The following is a 16,913-nucleotide window of genomic DNA, read 5'->3' as shown; positions in this document are numbered from 1 at the left end:
GTGTGCAGTTTTGGTCTCCAAATTTGAGGAAGAACATTCTTGCTATTGAGGGAGTGCAGCGTAGGTTCACAAGGTTAATTCCCGGGATGGCTGGACTGTCATATGTTGAAAGAATGGAGCGACTGGGCTTGTATGCATTAGAATTTAGAAGGATGAGAGGGGATTTTATTGAAACAAATAAGATTATTAAGGGATTGGACACCCTGGAAGCAGGAAACATGTTCCCGATGTTGGGGGAGTGCAGAGCCAGGGACCACGGTTTAAGAATAAGCAGTAGGCCATTTAGAATGGAGATGTGAATGAAACTTTCTCACCCAGAGAGTTGTGAATCTGTGGAATTCTCTGCCTCAGAAAGCAGTGGAGGCCGATTCTCTGGATGCTTTCAAGAGAGAGTTAGATAGAGCTCTTAAAGATAGCGTAGTCAGGGGATATGGGGAGAAGGCAGGAACGGGGTAATGATTGTGGATGATCAGCCATGATCACAGTGAATGGAAGTGCTGGCTCGAAGGGCCAAATGGCCTACTCCTGCACCTGTTGTCCATTGTCTATTGTCTTATCTTATTTCAGGAAATAAAATGAGTTATCCAAATAATATTAGAAAGAACATTTGGGAAGGAATGACCAGACACTGCTGCTGCCCACAATATTTTCTTTTGTTTTCTGCTCCGCATAAACAAGGCCTTTAACGTGCCGTATCATTTTTCACATGCTCAAATTTGGTGGCAAAAGGCAGCTATATTTTTAACCTAACAATCTAAAAAGACTCTTCTGAAGGCTTTAATTTAGTTTAGTTTTGAGATACAGCATGGAAACTGGCCCTTCGGCCCACCAAGTGTGCACACTTGCTCTATCCTACTCACGAGGGACAATCAACCTACAAACCCACAAAAGTCTTTGGAGTGTGGGAAGAAACCGGAGCACCCGGAGAAAACTCATGCAGGTCACGGGAAGAAGGTAGAAACTCCGTACAGACAGCACCCGCCTTCATAAGTGAGTCCAATTAGTCATCAATTTTCTTTGTATGTATTTCCCAATTTAATTTCCATTGTTCAGCAATCCATACTATAATACAAGCTTAAGAGTTTTTCAATATTTTAAAAATATCTTACCAGATCCTGTTCTTCCAACGATTCCAATATTTTCCTGGGCATTTATACTTAAATTCAGTTCCTTCAGGACTATGGGAGTGTCTGCTCTGTATTTCATCTGATAATTCTCAAACGAAATTGCACCACAATTTGGCCAGTTCTTGGGTACGTCCGACTTTACTGCATTACGTGGAGTTTCTGAAGCACTAGTCTGACAGAGATATCATTATAAATAACACTGAATGCAAAAGGACTTGCACGAATCAAGATTTAGAATTTGTTTCTGCCTTTCTCTGCTGACCTGTATATATTCCATTATCCGTTCCACAGATAAGAATCTGGACTCTGTTTCAATTCCCATTCGGATGCACATTTGGAACAATCCTGTCACCTGTAAGCATAGAACATATCAGTGATAGACACAAAACACAGGAATAACTTAGCGGGACAGGCAGCATCTCTGGAGAGAAGGAATGGGTGATGTTTCGGGTTGAGAAACATCTCCCCAGCGATGTTGCCTATCCCGTTGAGTTACACCAGCATTTTAAGGTCATAAGTGATAGGAGTAGAATTAGGCCATTCGGCCTATCAAGTCCATTCTGCCATTCAATCATCAGTCAAAGTCAGCATGGATTTATGAAGGCTCAATCTTGCTTGACTGATCTTCTGGAATTTTTTGAGGATGCAAAAGGTAGAATGGATAAGGGAGAGCCAGTGGATGTGGTGTATCTGGAAAGCTTTTAACAAGGTCCCACACAAGAGATTAGTGTGCAAAATTAGAGCACATGGTATTGGAGGTAAGGTATTGACATGGATAGAGAACTGGTTGGCCAACAGGAAGCAAAGAGTAGGAATTAACGGGTCCTTTTGAGAATGGCAGGCAGTGACTAGTGGGGTGCCGCAAGGCTCGGTGCTGGGACCCCTGTTGTTTACAATATATATTAATGATTTAGACGAGGGAATTAAATGTGACATCTCCAAGCTTGCGGATGACACAAAGCTGGGTGGAAGTGTGAGCTGCGAGGAGGATGCTATGAGGCTGCAGGGTGACTTGGATAGGTTGGGTGAGTGGGCAGATGCATGGGAGATGCAGTATAATGTGGATAAATGTGAGGTTATTCACATTGGTGGCAAAAACAGGAAGGAAGATTATTATTCGAATGGTAGCAGATTAGGAAAAGGGGAGGTGCAACAAGACCTGGGTGTGCTTGTACATCAGTCACTGTAAATAAGCATGCAGGTACAGCAGGCAGTGAAGAAAGCTAATGGCATGTTGGCCTTCATTGCGAGAGGATTTGAGTTTAGGAGCAAGGAGGTACTACTGCAGTTGTACAGGGCCCTGGTGAGATCGCACTTGGAGAATTGTGTGCAATTTTGGTCTCCTAATTTGAGGAAGGACATTATTGCTATTGAGGGAGTGCAGCGTAGGTTCACCAGGTTAATTCCCGGGATGGCGGGACTGACATATGATGAAAGAATGGGTCGACTGGGCTTGTATTCACTGGAATTTACAAGGATGAGACAGGATCTTGTAGAAACATTTAAAATTCTTAAGGGATTGGACAGGCTAGATGCAAAAAAAAATGTCCCCCATGTTGGGGGAGTCCAGAACCAGGGGTCACAGTTTAAGAATAAGAGGTAGGCCATTCAGGACTGAGATGAGAAAAAAATATTTTCATCCAGAGAGTTGTGAATCTGTGGAATTCTCTGCCTTAGAAGGCATTGGAGGCCAATTCACTGGATGTTTTCAATAGAGCGTTAGATTTAGCTCTCAGGGCTAAAGGAATCAAGGGATATGGGGAAAAAGCAGGAACAGGGTACTGATTTTAGATGATCAACCATGATCATATTGAATGACGGTGCTGGCTCGAAGGGCCGAATGGCCAACGCCTGCACCCATTTTTCTATGTCTCTATGTCTAAGGCTTGATCTATCTCTCCCTCCTAACCCCATCCTCCTGCCTTCTCCCCATAACCTCTGACACCCGTGCTAATCAAGAATCTATCTCTGCCTTAAAAATATCCACTGACTTGGGCTCCACAGCCTTTTGTGGCAAAGAATTCCACAGATTCACCACCCTCTGATTAAATAAATTTCTCCTCATCTCCTTCCTAAAAGAACTTTCTGTAATTCTGAGGCAATGGCCTCTGGTCATGGATTCCCCATTAGTGGAAACATCCTCTCCACATCCACTCTATCCAGGCCTTTCACTATTCAATAAGTTTCAATGAGGTCCCACCTCATCCTTCTAAAATCCAGCGAGTACAGGCCCAGTGCTGTCAAACGCTCATCATATGTTAACCACTCATTCCTGGGATCATTCTTGTAAACCTCCTCTGGACCCTCTCCAGAGCCAGCACATCCTTCCTCTGATATGGTGCCCAAAATTGCTCACAATATTCCAAACTCGGCCTTACCAGCACCTTATAGAGCCTCAGCATTACATCCCTGTTTTTGTATATGAGCCTTCTTGAAATAAATGCTAGCATTGAGTTTGCATTCTTTACTACTGATTCGACCTGCAGATTAACGTTTTGGGAATCCTGCACCAGCACTCCCAAGTCCCTTTGCACCTCCGATTTCTGGATTCTCTCCCCATTTTGTGTCTATCTTCGGTTTAAACAGGCATCTGCAGTTCCTTCCTCCACATTTCAAATACAGTGTTATGTATTTGTGAAATTATCAATATTAATCAGAGTGAATAAATATACCAGCTCTGAAATTCGTCACATAGAAATCAGAGATTTGAGAGAAAATTAACATCTCAGAATGTCACTAACTTTGTCTTGCTGATGGAAACAGCAACTTGAAGGCTTCCCTTTTCCTTGATCATCGTTGCTGGGTTGATTTCTCCCTTTGCACACCTTTCATTCATTTGTTTCTTTGTACCTTTTCATATCTCTTGTTTTCCTCTCCCCTGACTCTCAGTCTGACGAAGGGTCTCGACCCGAAACGTCACCTATTCCAGAGATACTGCCTGTCCCGCTGAGTTACTCCAGCTTTTTGTGTCTATTTTCGGTGTAAACCAGCATCTGCAATTCCTTCCTCCAGAACTTAATCCAATCCTGCTTTCCAATTCTGTAGTCACCATGCAAGTGTGCATCCAGGTATTCTTTAATTGTGATGAAGATTTCTACCCCTCTGAGACTAGCGTGTCCATGTGCCTATCTAAAAGCCTCTTAAACGCCACTATTATATCTGCCTCCACCACCATCCCTGGCAATGCGTTCCAGGCCCCTACCACTCTCCATGTAAAACAAACTTTTCCGGCACATCTCCTTTAAACTTTCCCCCTCTCACCTTATAGCTGTGCTCTCTAGTATTGAACATAACTGCCCTGGAAAAAAGGTTCGGACTGTCTACTCTATCTGTGTCTCTCATAATTGTATGCACTTCTATCAAGTCTCCTGGACCTCCGATCCTCCAGAGAAAATGATCCAAGTTTATTCAACCTCTCCTTGTAGCTGAAACCCTCTAATCCAGGCATCTTTCAGGTAAACCTCCTCTGCACCCTCTCCAAAGTCACCACACCCTTCCTGTAATGGGACCACCAGAACTGCACTCCAAATGCGGCCTAAACAAAGTTTTATAGAGCTGCATCATGACTTCCTGACTCTTATAACAAAAGCCCCCAGCAATGAAGGCAAGCATACCATACGCCTTCTTTACCCACTCTAAATAACACCATAGTGTGTGAGCAATTTTGGGCGCCATATCTGAGGAAGGGTGTGCTGGCTCTGGAGAGGGTCAAGAGGAGGTTTACAAGAATCATCCCCGGAATTAGTAGGTTAACCTATGATGAGCGTTTGTCGGCACTGGGCCTGTAGAAGAATGAGGGGGGGGCCTAATTGAAACATACAGAATAGTGAAAGGCTTGGATGGAGTGGATGTGGAGAGGATGTATCCACTAGTGGGAGTGTCTAGGACTAGAGGGCACAGCCTGAGAATTAAAGGACATTCTTTTAGGAAGGAGATGAGGAGAAATTTTTTTAGTCAGTGGGAGGTGAGTCTGTGGAATTCTTTGACACAGAAGACTGTGGAGGTCAAGTCAGTGGATATTTTTAAGGCAGAGATGGATAGATTCTTGATTAGTATGGGTGTCAGAGGTGAAAGGGAGAAGACAGGGGAATTGGGTTAGGAGGGAGAGATAGATCAGCCATGATTGAATGGCGGAATAGACTTGACGGGCCGAATGGCCGAATTCTACGCCTATTCCTAATGACCTTATGATCTTACATTTCACACAGGCAGCCAGGTTTGATATCCTAAAGAGGTTTAAATTCACGAATTCTTTCCAAGGAGTGCTGTACTCAACAAGACGAGAGATCAGAAAATTAAAATGTCAATGATACTACCTTATCTCCACTGTGCACCCCTACAAACCTGGCTGCCTGTGTGGAATATGGTGCTATTCATCCTCAGCGCTGGAAACAATTCAATTATTTTAGATTGATATACAGTCAATAAATTAAAAAATACGAAATGATAAATGTGTATTTGCCTCTATTAATCAAATATGTGAAGAGCGCAGAGGTACTTTATTACTTATATGAAGACAAATTTACCAGTAAATCTTCATGCACTTTTAATGCACTCAGTATCCTTTCACTGTAAGGAAACAACATATTGCCCCCCTTCAATTCAAAACACTGGATTGGACTTCTTCCTCTTTAGTTAAAATATGATTTGGAAACTCTAAATTATTCTTCTAAAACTACTATTAAATGTAAATTGTTTGCAGCAATGCACAGATAATTCTTTGTTACAATCTCATCAGATGGACGCTGAGGAATTGTCATGATCAATCTGCTTTTGTCCAGTCCAATGCCTCGTCACTGACTAGTAAAAAATAGGTTGAGATTATTTTTTTTTGCCGAGGACTCGCGTGACTTGAGTTATCGCAGAAGCAATTTCCTTGCCCTTCAGGGGATAATGGGCGTAAAGTTGAATTAGTCTTCTCACCTGAATAGCGTATGATAAAGCTAGACCCTTATTTGATGCGGAGACCGCGTCTTTACTCAAGACGGCAAAGAGAGCCACAGAGAGAGTCAGAAAAATGGTGAGGATGTCGATTCTCACAGCAAGCCAACGCATGGAGCAATTGAAGAGATAGAGGTGGCTGGAATGTTTGTCACCTAACTCTTTAAATCTGTAAAAGGATAAAACACAGCATTTTTGAAGACAACTTTGAATTGAAACATTAGTATGTCTGCCAATCCGGATCTTGAGTCCATAATACGATACGAAACGAAACGATAGGGACTTTATTTATCCCAGGAGGGAGATTGATCTGCCCACTAAATCAAAGGTTCAAAGGTTTCAAAGGACTTTTATTGTCACGGGTACAAATTAAGGTACAGTGAAATTCGATTTACCATACAGTCATTACTAAAAAAAGCAACAGAGCACACAACTCCATAAAAGTTAACATAAACATCCACCACATCGGATTCCTCATTGTGATGGAAGGCAATAGAGTCTAATCTTTCCTCTTTATAACATAAAGTCATAAACGCAAGGTACATGAAATTAAAGTGACGAATGGAAAGGGTTGGGGGTGTGCAAAGATTGGGGAGATGGGGGGCGGGGGAGGGGAGTCAGTCTACCCCACGACAGAAGGGGGAGGAGTTGTACAGTTTGATAGCCACAGGGAAGAAGGATCTCCTGTGTCGTTCTGTGCCACATCTTGGTGGGACCAGTCTGTTGCTGAAGGTGCTCCTCAGGTTGACCAGTGTGTCATGGAGGGGGTGAGCTGTATTGTCCAGGATGCTCCGCAGTTTGAAGAGCATCCTCCCCTCCATAATATGTAGGAGGGAACTGCAGATTCTGGTTGACACCAAAGATAGACACAAAACATCACCCATTCCTTCTCTCCAGAGATGCTGCCTGTCCCGCTGAGTTACTCCAGCATTTTTGTGTCTATCTTAAGTACATAATCCTGGCACATACTTCCTGTTCAGTGTGGTACAGTGGCGCAGCAGCATGGCAGTAGAGTTGCTGCCTCACAGCGACAGAGATCCGGGTTCGATCCTGACCTCGGGTGCTGACTGTGTGGAGTTTGCAAGTTCTCCCTGTGACCGCGTCAGTTTCCTCTGTGTGCAATGGATTCCTCCCACATCCCAAAGACATGTGGGTTTGCAGGCTAATTGACCCTCCACAAACTACCCCTGGTTTGTAGGGAGTGGGTGCAAAAGTGGGACAACATAGGATTGGTGCGAACGGGCAATCGATGGTTGGTGTAGACTCAGTGGGCCGAAGGGTCTGTTTCAATGATTAGACTAATCAACCTCTGAATGAATGAATGAATAAATGAATGAATGGATACTTTATTGTCACATGCGACAAGACACAGTGAAATTAATTGTTTTACACACCCAAGGTATGCAAAGAGTCGCCACATAAAGGGCGCTGAAAAAGTTACAAAGTATCCCGCTCCAGTCCCCCTTTGTTCCCCCCCACCCCCCCCCCCCCCCCCTCCCTCACAGCGGACCCCTCCAAAACTAAGAAAGATATCAAAGATATAAAAGCTCCACTTACCGTTCAATGAAATCATTAGTTTTATTGTAGGCATGTATTGTGCTCAAGCCATGAATACTTGAGGTGATGTGGGACAACCAGGGCGATCTGCTGATGTTCTCCATTTTCTTCAGTTCTCTGATACCGCCTCGAAACAGGCTACAAAATAATAAGAGTGTTCAGAGTTTCTTTTGTGTGGATTTTCCACCAACCTTTGCATTACTTCCTCTGAGAGACATTGAGGCATGCAACAAGGAAGCAGGCATTTTGTCCAACATGCCCATGCTGATCAACATGCCCCATCTACACTAGTCCCACCTGCCTGCATTTGGCCCAGATCCCTCTAAACCTTTCCTATCCATGTATTTGTCCAAATGTATTTTAAATGTCTCAACTACTTCCTCTGGCAGCTCGTTTCATATACCCATGAGAAAAAGTTGCCCCTCAGGTTCCTGTTAAATCTTTCCCCTCTCACCTTACAGTGGCAGATGAGTCTGCATTTAATACTTTGTCGGAAAGGAAGGGCAGAAGTCAATGATGAGCAGCATCAGTTGTGCAGTGAAGTGACAGCATGCAGTATGTGCTCAGGGTCTGCAATGAAGCCTGGTCTATGAAACGCTGACTCAGATGCGATATAAAACTCTGGCTGAAAACATCATCGTAATGAGCTGAATATCACTAAATACCTACAGCCGGCAACTTTCCCTGACAAAACGCTATCGCTGTGGCGTTCCAACAAGACCCAAATAACTAAACCTGTAAAAATAAAAGATACAAAGTGCTGGAGTCACTCAGGAGGAGAACTTGGATAGACAACGTTTTGGGTCGGAACCCTTCTTCGGACAGACCCGATATGTTCCCATTAAATGTTCTTCAGAGATGCTGCCTGACCTGCTGAGTTGCTCCAGCACTTTGTATTTTGCTCGAGATAAATAAAGATTTTCCTTGTCAGGTAGTTCATTTTAACAATGTATGGTTAGGCGGACGTGCAAGGTCTGACAACATTGCAGAGTCACAAAGCACGGAAACTCACACTTTACGCTTTTTTTAAATAAACCAGCCCTGCAGTGAGATATATTTAAAAAATCGTGTGACTGACCATGTGACACCTGAATTACAAATAGAATTCATCTTACAGCCCATTGGTATGAACATTGACTTCTCTAACTTCAAGTAACCCTTGCTTTCCCTCTCACACCATCCCTCCCCCATCCTAGTTCTCCGACTAGTCTCACTGTCCTCCTGATTAATTTTTCCTGATTGTACGCCTCGTTGTCACCCTCCCCTCACCTAACAATGATCGATTTTCCTTGATCTGCGTCCTCTTTGATCTCCTATTTCACACCTTACCCTTCCATATCTCTAAGGTAGACACAAAATGCTAGAGTAACTCAGCGGGACAGGCAGCATCTCTGGATAAAAGGAATGGGTGACGTTTCAGGTCAAGACTGGAATTTAGAAGGATGAGAGGGGATCTTATCGAAACATATAAGATTATTAAGGGGTTGGACACGTTAGAGGCAGGAAACATGTTCCCAATGTTGGGGGAGTCCAGAACCAGGGGCCACAGTTTAAGAATAAGTGGTAGGCCATTTAGAACGGAGACGAGGAAAAAACGTTTTCAGTCAGAGAGTTGTGAATCTGTGGAATTCTCTGCCTCAGAAGGCAGTGGAGGCCAATTCTCTGAATGCATTCAAGAGAGAGCTAGATAGAGCTCTTAAGGATAGCGGAGTCAGGGGGTATGGGGAGAAGGCAGGAACGGGGTACTGATTGAGAATGATCAGCCATGATCACATTGAATGGCGGTGCTGGCTCGAAGGGCCGAATGGCCTCCTCCTGCACCTATTGTCTATTGTCTATGGTCTATTGTCTAAGATCCTCTTTCAGTCTGAAGAATGGTATTTGACCCGAAACGTCGCCCATCCCTTCTCTCCAGAGATGCTGCCTGCCCTGCTGAGTTACTCCAGCATTTTGGGTCTATCGATATAAAAAGCCTGGTTCACTAATATGCTTGAGAAAAGGAGATCAGCCATCCTCAATCATTCAGGCATATTTGTGACTCAGGATCGGCCAAAGTGGTTGACTCTTGATTGCATTTTTAGTTCAGGGCCAAATGTGTGGGCAGAAAATTGCAGGCATTGCAGTGATAGGCATATCACAATAATTAATGTCATAGAGTGATACATTGTGGAAACAGGCCCTTCAGCCCAACTTGCACACACCAGCCAACATGTCCCATCTACACTAAACCCACCTGCCAGCATTAGACCCATATCCCTCTAAATCTGTCCTATCCATGTACCTGTCTAACTGATTCTTAAACATTGTGATAGTACCAGCCTCAACTACCTCCTCTGGCAGCTCGTTCCATACACCCACCACCCTTTGTGTGAAAAGGTTACCCCTCAGGTTCCTATTAAATCTTTTTTACCTTCACCCTAATCTTACGTCCTCTGGTCCTCGATTCCTCTACTCTGGGCAAGAGACTGTGCATCTCTGCGATCTATTCCTCTCATAGATGTAAGAGAAAGATTTAATGAGAATCTGAGGGGTAACTTTTTTGCACAAAGAGTGGTGGGTGTATGGAACAATCTGCCGGAGGAGGTAGTTGAGGCAGGGACTATCGCAACGTTTAAGAAACAATTAGACAGGTACATGGATAGGACAGGTTTGGAGGGATATGGACCAAACGCGGGCAGGTGGGACTAGTGTAGCTGGGACGTATTGGTCGGTGTGGGCAAGTTGGGCTGAAGGGCCTGTTTCCATCCTGTATCACTCTATGACTCTCTATGACTCATGATTTTGTAATTAGTTTCAGAAAACTTACCTGAAAAATGTGGCAAAAATGACACTTAGTATCACGACAGCAATGAGCAAGTAGGGAAATACTACTGCCACAGTGAGGATTATGAAGATTAACACCAACACTTGTTGCAGGAAATTCTCAGCTTGAAAAGGCAGCCTCACATCCACCTCATCCATGTCCCCGGAGAAGCGGTTGATAATCCTCCCGGTTGGAGTCGTGTCAAAGAACGCCATCGGACGGTGTAAGATCTTTCGATCAGAGAAACAAAACAAAATGCCATTTCCAGTTGATTGACGCCATTTGCATCTCCCAGTTGGCCTGAAACTCACACGAATACTATTCAAAGTTCTTGCAAACATCACTGCTCTATATTGTAGACTTACTTTGACTGTCCGTTGATATAGAATTTAGAGATACAGCGTGGAAACAGGCCCTTCGGCCCGCCGAGTCCACCTGAAGGGCTAGTTTTTCATGCTAGATCTCTAAACCAAACTAAAATCCACATAATTTCTCTTCCCTCTCTGCTTAAAACAGGGCAGAAAACAAAAACTACATGTCTAATGATGTAACTTGGAAGCATATTTAGTTTAGGTTAGAGATATAGCATGGAAACAGGCCCTTCGGCTCACTCGGTCCATGTCGACCATCAATCACATGTTCACTCGTTCTATGTTATTCCACTGCCTACACACAAGGGGCAATTTTTTACAGAGGCTAATTAACATACAAACCCGCACGTCTTTAGGATGTGGGGGGAAACCGGAGCACCCGGAGGAATCCCACTCAGTCACAGTCAGAACGTGAAAGTAAAATAATATTTGAAGGATTCATTGAAAGATACAACATGGAAACAGGTCCTTTGACCCACTGAGTCCAATGCTGACCATCAATCACCTGCTCACAAAAAGCTGGAGTAACTCAGCGGGACAGGCAGCATCTCTGGAGACTTCTTCAGACGGAAAGAAGGATCTCGACCTGAAACGTCACCCGTTCCTTTTCTCCAGAGATGCTGCCTGTCCCGCTGAGTTACTGCAGCATTTTGTGTTTATCTTTGATTTCAACCAGCATCTGCAGTCCCTGTTTCACGGTAACTCAAATTTCACTGTACCTTAAGTGGCACATGTGACAATAAATTGATCTTGAAATCTTGAAATCTTTCTACACATTAATTATGATTGTGCCTATGTATAGTAAGAAGTTTTACTGGCCTATATCTTAGAAAAGGTACCCAGGTACATGTGAGAATAAAGTGCCATTTAACAAATCTGGGGCCTGTGTCGGTGCTGTGGAGGGGTCAGGAGGGGACCCGGCGGGAGGTCGTTGAGGAGGTCAGTGGTCGAGGTCAGGGGTCGGGGGGCGCTGGTTGGGGTCGGGGGTCGATGGTGAAGCTGGTTGGGGTCTGGGGCGCTGGTCGGGGTCGGGGGTCGATGGGGCGCTGCTTGGGGTGCGGGGGGGTCAATGGGGCTCTGGTCAGGGTCGGAGGTCGGGGACGGGCCACGCGGGAGCCGGAGGACGTGCTGCCGAGATCGAAGGAGGACCTGGCATGGGGGGGCCATCGTGAGGGAGGGAAGCCTGATAACAGAGGGGAAGAAGCTGTTCCTGAGTCTGGTGGTGCGCGCTTTCAAGCTTCTGTACCTTCTGATCGATGGGAGCGGGGAGAAGGAGGAATGACCGGGGCGGGACAAGTCTTTGATGATGTTGGCTGCTTTTCATAGGCAACGTGAAGTGCAGATGGAGTCCGGTGCATGCGATGGACTGCGCTACGTCTACAACTGCAATTTCCTGTGGTCTTGGGCAGAGCTTTTCCCAAACCAAGCAACCCGACAGTAGACGTTTGTTTGAGTCATTTGAGACATGCCGAATGTCCTCAGTCTCCAGAGGAGGTAGACGCTTCGGTGTGTCTTCTTAGATGTCACGTCAATGTGGAGCATTAATGGAGAAGGGGCACAGAGACTTGAGGGAGGGAATTCTGGAGTTTAGAACCGAAACAGCACAAGACAAAGTGTTGAAGGTTGAGCAAATGACGTGGGGGCTCATGAAAGGCCCGTGTTGGAGAGCTTCGAAGGTTGTGAAGCCAAAGGATATTTTAGAGGTAAGGAGGGATTTGTACCAAAAATGGGGAATTCAATATTGAGGGCTTGAGAGGTGAGAGGCAGCAGCTGGGCAAGAGACAGAGGTGATGGACGAATGCAAATCCACATAAATGCAGAGAGATATTTGCTGATCTCATGTTTTTGTGGAGCGGAGGTGAGAGTCAGCCAAATGCATCCAGCCTGTGAGGAAAACTGTTTGCCACGGAGATTGCAAATATGTTAGCCATTTCCAAAGAAGATAAATGTCCGTGAATCTAATCGCTGCTTGGAGTAAAAAGCGCTCAGGTTGGAGAATTATGTAGAACGTGAAACGCATGCATTAGGTTGACCATTGACTGGATTCTTTTTGCTCGTCTCCACAGTTCAGTCTTGTCATAAACTGCTGGAAAAAAAGCTGAGCTTGCCGAATCCGACCACCCAGAACTAAACCCAGCCACTCTCTGTTTATTGGGCCACTAATCAAACCTGACATCAGAGGTTCCAGAGAGGCCTCTTGCACAGAGACCATCAATCACACGAGTGAAATATGGGCCCTAGTGTGGTGCGGGCAGCTTGTTACAACCAGGCTCTGCCTACAGTTGTCATCGATTGGGCTTAATGCTTTGCGATATTCTACAGCACAGTCGGCCGCACCAGGAGATCACCACAACTGCCACGTTGGATCTTGATAAATGTTCCAGGTATGGAGATAATATGCCTGGTGACTCCTGCAAAACTATTGATGTATTACATTTAATTGACTAGAAACCTAATGAAATTTAGTAGCAAGAATGCGACTGAACTTTGAATTGAGTTGAATTGAAAGGCGCAGTGTGGATATCATAGGTCAAAAAGCAAAACTTGGGACTAGATCAGGTGGGGCATTCTTGGTCAGCCTGGGCATGTTGGGCCGAAGGGCCTGCTTCCACAGTGTGTAACTCTATGACTCTATTGCAAGAAAACGACAGAATATAAGAAGTAGAAACAGTGAATGAGTGCCCACTCCATCACTGACTACAATTAATGTTGATATTTAGCTTCAGTACTTTTTACCAGAACTAATCCCGTATCTTTTAATGCAATTATAATGCAACAATCTTCCCCTCTCTCCCTCTGTCCCTCAGTCCCTCTCTCCCTCTCTCCCTCCCTCTCTGCCTCTCTCCCTCTCTCCCTCTCTCCCTCTCTCCCTCTCTCCCTCTCTCCCTCTGTCCCTCTGTCCCTCAGTCCCTCTCTCCCTCTCTCCCTCCCTCTCTGCCTCTCTCCCTCTCTCCCTCTCTCCCTCTCTCCCTCTCTCCCTCTCTCCCTCTCTCCCTCTCTCCCTCTCTCCTTCTCTCCCTCTTTCCCCCTTTTGCTCAGATGGCTGATTCTATTTACCACAACCTGGGGAATATCTTCTCCACATCTTTGTAAATTCTCTTAAGATTATCCTACATGTCAAAGAGATCACCTCTCAGTCTTTTAAACGCCGCCGTGTATAGGCTTAGTCTTTCATATGACAAACCTGCCAGGTAAGGAATCAATCTGGTTCTAGTTTGCTGCATTCCCTCTCTTGCAAGTGTGTTGTCACTTCACAGAAGGCCAGACCTTACATAATATCCAAGATATTGTCTGACAGCACTCGAAGTGACAGGAACAAGATGTTGTTCTCTACACTTGTTTCAAACGATCTTGCAATGAATGACAACATGTGGTTTGACTTCCTAATTGGCTGCTGTGCCAAGATGTTAATTTTCAATGAATGGTACACAAGGCCATCCAGATCCCTCTGAACACAATAAGGTTGCCAAACACTTTAACCCCCCTTCCCATCCCCACATTGACCTTTCTGTCCTGGGCCTCCTCCACTGTCAGACTGACGCCACACACAAATTGGAGGAGCAGCACCTCATATTTTGTTTGGGCAGCTTACACCCCAATGGTATGAATATTGATTTCTCTAACTTCAAGTAACCCTTGCTTTCCCTCTCTCTCCTTCTCTCCCCAACCCTAGTCGTCCTACTAGTTTCACTGCCGTCCTATTGAGTTTCACTGTCCGTATAACTCGTTATCGCCTAGCCCACAGCCAACAATGGACCACTGTGGGCTCCACCTTTCCTTGAACATTGTGATTTTTTTGCATGTCTTTCATTCATCTGTTCTATATCTCTCTTTTTCACCGTCTACATCTCTTGTTTCCCTTTCCCCATGACTCTCAGTCTGAAGAAGTGTCTTTTCCTTTTCTCCAGAGATGCTGCCTGACCCGCTGAGTTACTCCAGCACATTGTGCCTTTTAAAAAATAAAATTCCCTCAATTGATTAGGATGTGAGGAAGTGGGTGAGAAAGTGGGATAACACAGAACTGGTGTGAGCGGTTATATAATTCAACATAGGGTTAAACTAAAGCGTAAAGCTTTATCCTATTATAACATTGGAAACAACTGAAATGTATACATCTTACCTTATAAAACACATTGTCATGCAGCGTGCAGGAGGACCTCAGGACAAAATTAGTGAAGAAATATCCCTTAATGACACTCAGAACAATGATGGTGACAATGGACATTCCGTACACGAATTGGTAGAAATGGAGCTGGGGATTTTTAGTGATACTGCTGCAGTCCCACGCTGTGGTATTGTTACTCGATCCCGCACAGCCAGCCTTCACACAGATACGCACAAATCAATGCCAAAGTCTTCGATAATGAGGGGGAAAACAAGCAATAGACTTGAAGGCACCCGACGCAGGCAACTATTTGCGTGCTAGCCACAGAAGCAGATCGATCTACAATCACATATTACAATCACGCCACACTTTTCAATCTCTAAAGCAACATTTCTTACTTTAACTATCATTGCCTTATCATGAATCTGTACACTGTAACGGCAGCTCGATTGTAATCATGTACTGTCTTTCTGCTGACTGGTTAGCACGCAACAAAACTTTTTCACTGTACCGCTCGGTACATGTGACAATAAATTAAACTGAAACTGAAACTGAAATTACACTCTTGAAGAACATAGAACAGTACAGCACAGGAACAGGCCCTTTAGCCCACAATGTCTTTAGACTTTGGACTTCAGCGATACAGTGTGGAAATAGGCCCTTCGTCCCACCGAGTCTGCACTGACCAGCGATCATCCCGTACACTCTTACTATCCTTCACACTAGGGACAATTTACGATTTACAGATGTCAATTAACCTACAATCCTGCACGTCTTTGGAGTGTGGGAGGAAACCGGAGCACGCGGAGGAAACCCACGCGGTCACAGAGAGAACGTGTAAACTCCACACAGACAGCACCCGAGGTCAGGATCGAACCTGGGTCTCCAAAGACATGCAGGCTGCATCACTGTGCCTCATATGCTGGAAATACAGGAAAGGAAATTGCAGCCAAGATATTTATGGGGGCTTTATGTTTAATGAAAATGAAGCAAAAATTATTAAAAATGGCAAAAACTTACCCCAGCTCCCTCTGCTATCCAATAACTTAACCACCATCCACTAAAGGCAGTACCGCCAATCATAAGGACGAACAAGAAGAGAACAAAGAAAAAAAAAACATATCCTGGAAAATAAATGAGAATTAAATTCAATTGACCTTCTGAAAAAGAAATATCAATTTGTAAAGCCCAGGCACGTAAAAATAATAATGAAACTAAATTATAATGAAAATATGCATTTCCATCCATAAATCTGTATTTAGATTCATACAGCATGGAAACAGGCCCTTCAGCCCAACTTGCCCATGCTGACCAAGATGTGTAGGGAGGAACTGCAGATGCCTGTTTACACCAAAGATAGACACAACATGCTGGAGTAACCCCATCTACAATAGTCCAACCTGCCTGTATTTGGCCCATATCCCTCTAAACCTTTCATATCCATGTACCTGTCTAAATGTCTTTTAAATATTGTTATAGTACCTGCTTCAACTACCTCCTCTGGCAGCTCGTTCCATACACCCACCACCCTTTGTGGAAAAGTTGCCCCTTTGATTCCTATTCAATCTTGCCCCTCTCACATTAAACCTATGTCCCCTGGTTCTTGACTCCCCCTACTCTGGGTAAAAGACTGTGCATTCATTTCATGATTTTATAATTATTGGTTTAATTGATGAAATTCTTTACCACAGAAGGCTGCGAAGTCCAATTCAATGGATATTTTTAAGGCAGAGATGGATAGATTCTTGATTAGTACGGGTGTCAGGGGTTATTCAATTCAATTCAATTCAATTCAATTCACTGGGGAGAAAGCAGGAGAATGGGGTTAGGAGGGAGAGATAGATCAGCCATGTTTGAATGGCGGAGTAGACTTTATGGGCCGAATGGCCTAATTCTGCTCCTATCACTTATGACCTTATGACTTTAATTTTTGTCTTTTTGAGATAGCTTGGTAATTAGGTGCTTCATACAAGTTGGTCTCACAAGTAGTTATGATTGAGTATAATGAT

At 44.4% G+C, this 16,913-nt stretch overlaps 1 protein-coding gene across 6 annotated transcripts in view; it reads right to left on the bottom strand.

The window, feature by feature from the left end:
- The window catches only part of LOC144594212 (ATP-binding cassette sub-family C member 12-like), a 95,135-nt gene that overhangs the window by 17,112 nt on the left and 61,110 nt on the right, over positions 1-16,913 (bottom strand). For all 6 annotated transcript variants that reach the window (XM_078400424.1, XM_078400423.1, XM_078400426.1 and 3 more), the window contains 7 exons: positions 15,925-16,028; positions 14,920-15,120; positions 10,432-10,658; positions 7,626-7,763; positions 6,051-6,237; positions 1,390-1,479; positions 1,110-1,299 (listed from right to left, as the gene is read on the bottom strand). In XM_078400424.1, the coding sequence (XP_078256550.1) occupies positions 1,110-1,299; positions 1,390-1,479; positions 6,051-6,237; positions 7,626-7,763; positions 10,432-10,658; positions 14,920-15,120; positions 15,925-16,028 (1,137 nt within the window). The remainder of the gene's footprint in view (positions 1-1,109; positions 1,300-1,389; positions 1,480-6,050; positions 6,238-7,625; positions 7,764-10,431; positions 10,659-14,919; positions 15,121-15,924; positions 16,029-16,913) is intronic.

This window comes from Rhinoraja longicauda, chromosome 6 (assembly GCF_053455715.1).
Source record: "Rhinoraja longicauda isolate Sanriku21f chromosome 6, sRhiLon1.1, whole genome shotgun sequence".
Classification (NCBI taxonomy): Eukaryota; Metazoa; Chordata; class Chondrichthyes; order Rajiformes; family Arhynchobatidae; genus Rhinoraja; species Rhinoraja longicauda.
This window is presented reverse-complemented; position numbering and strand designations above follow the sequence as displayed.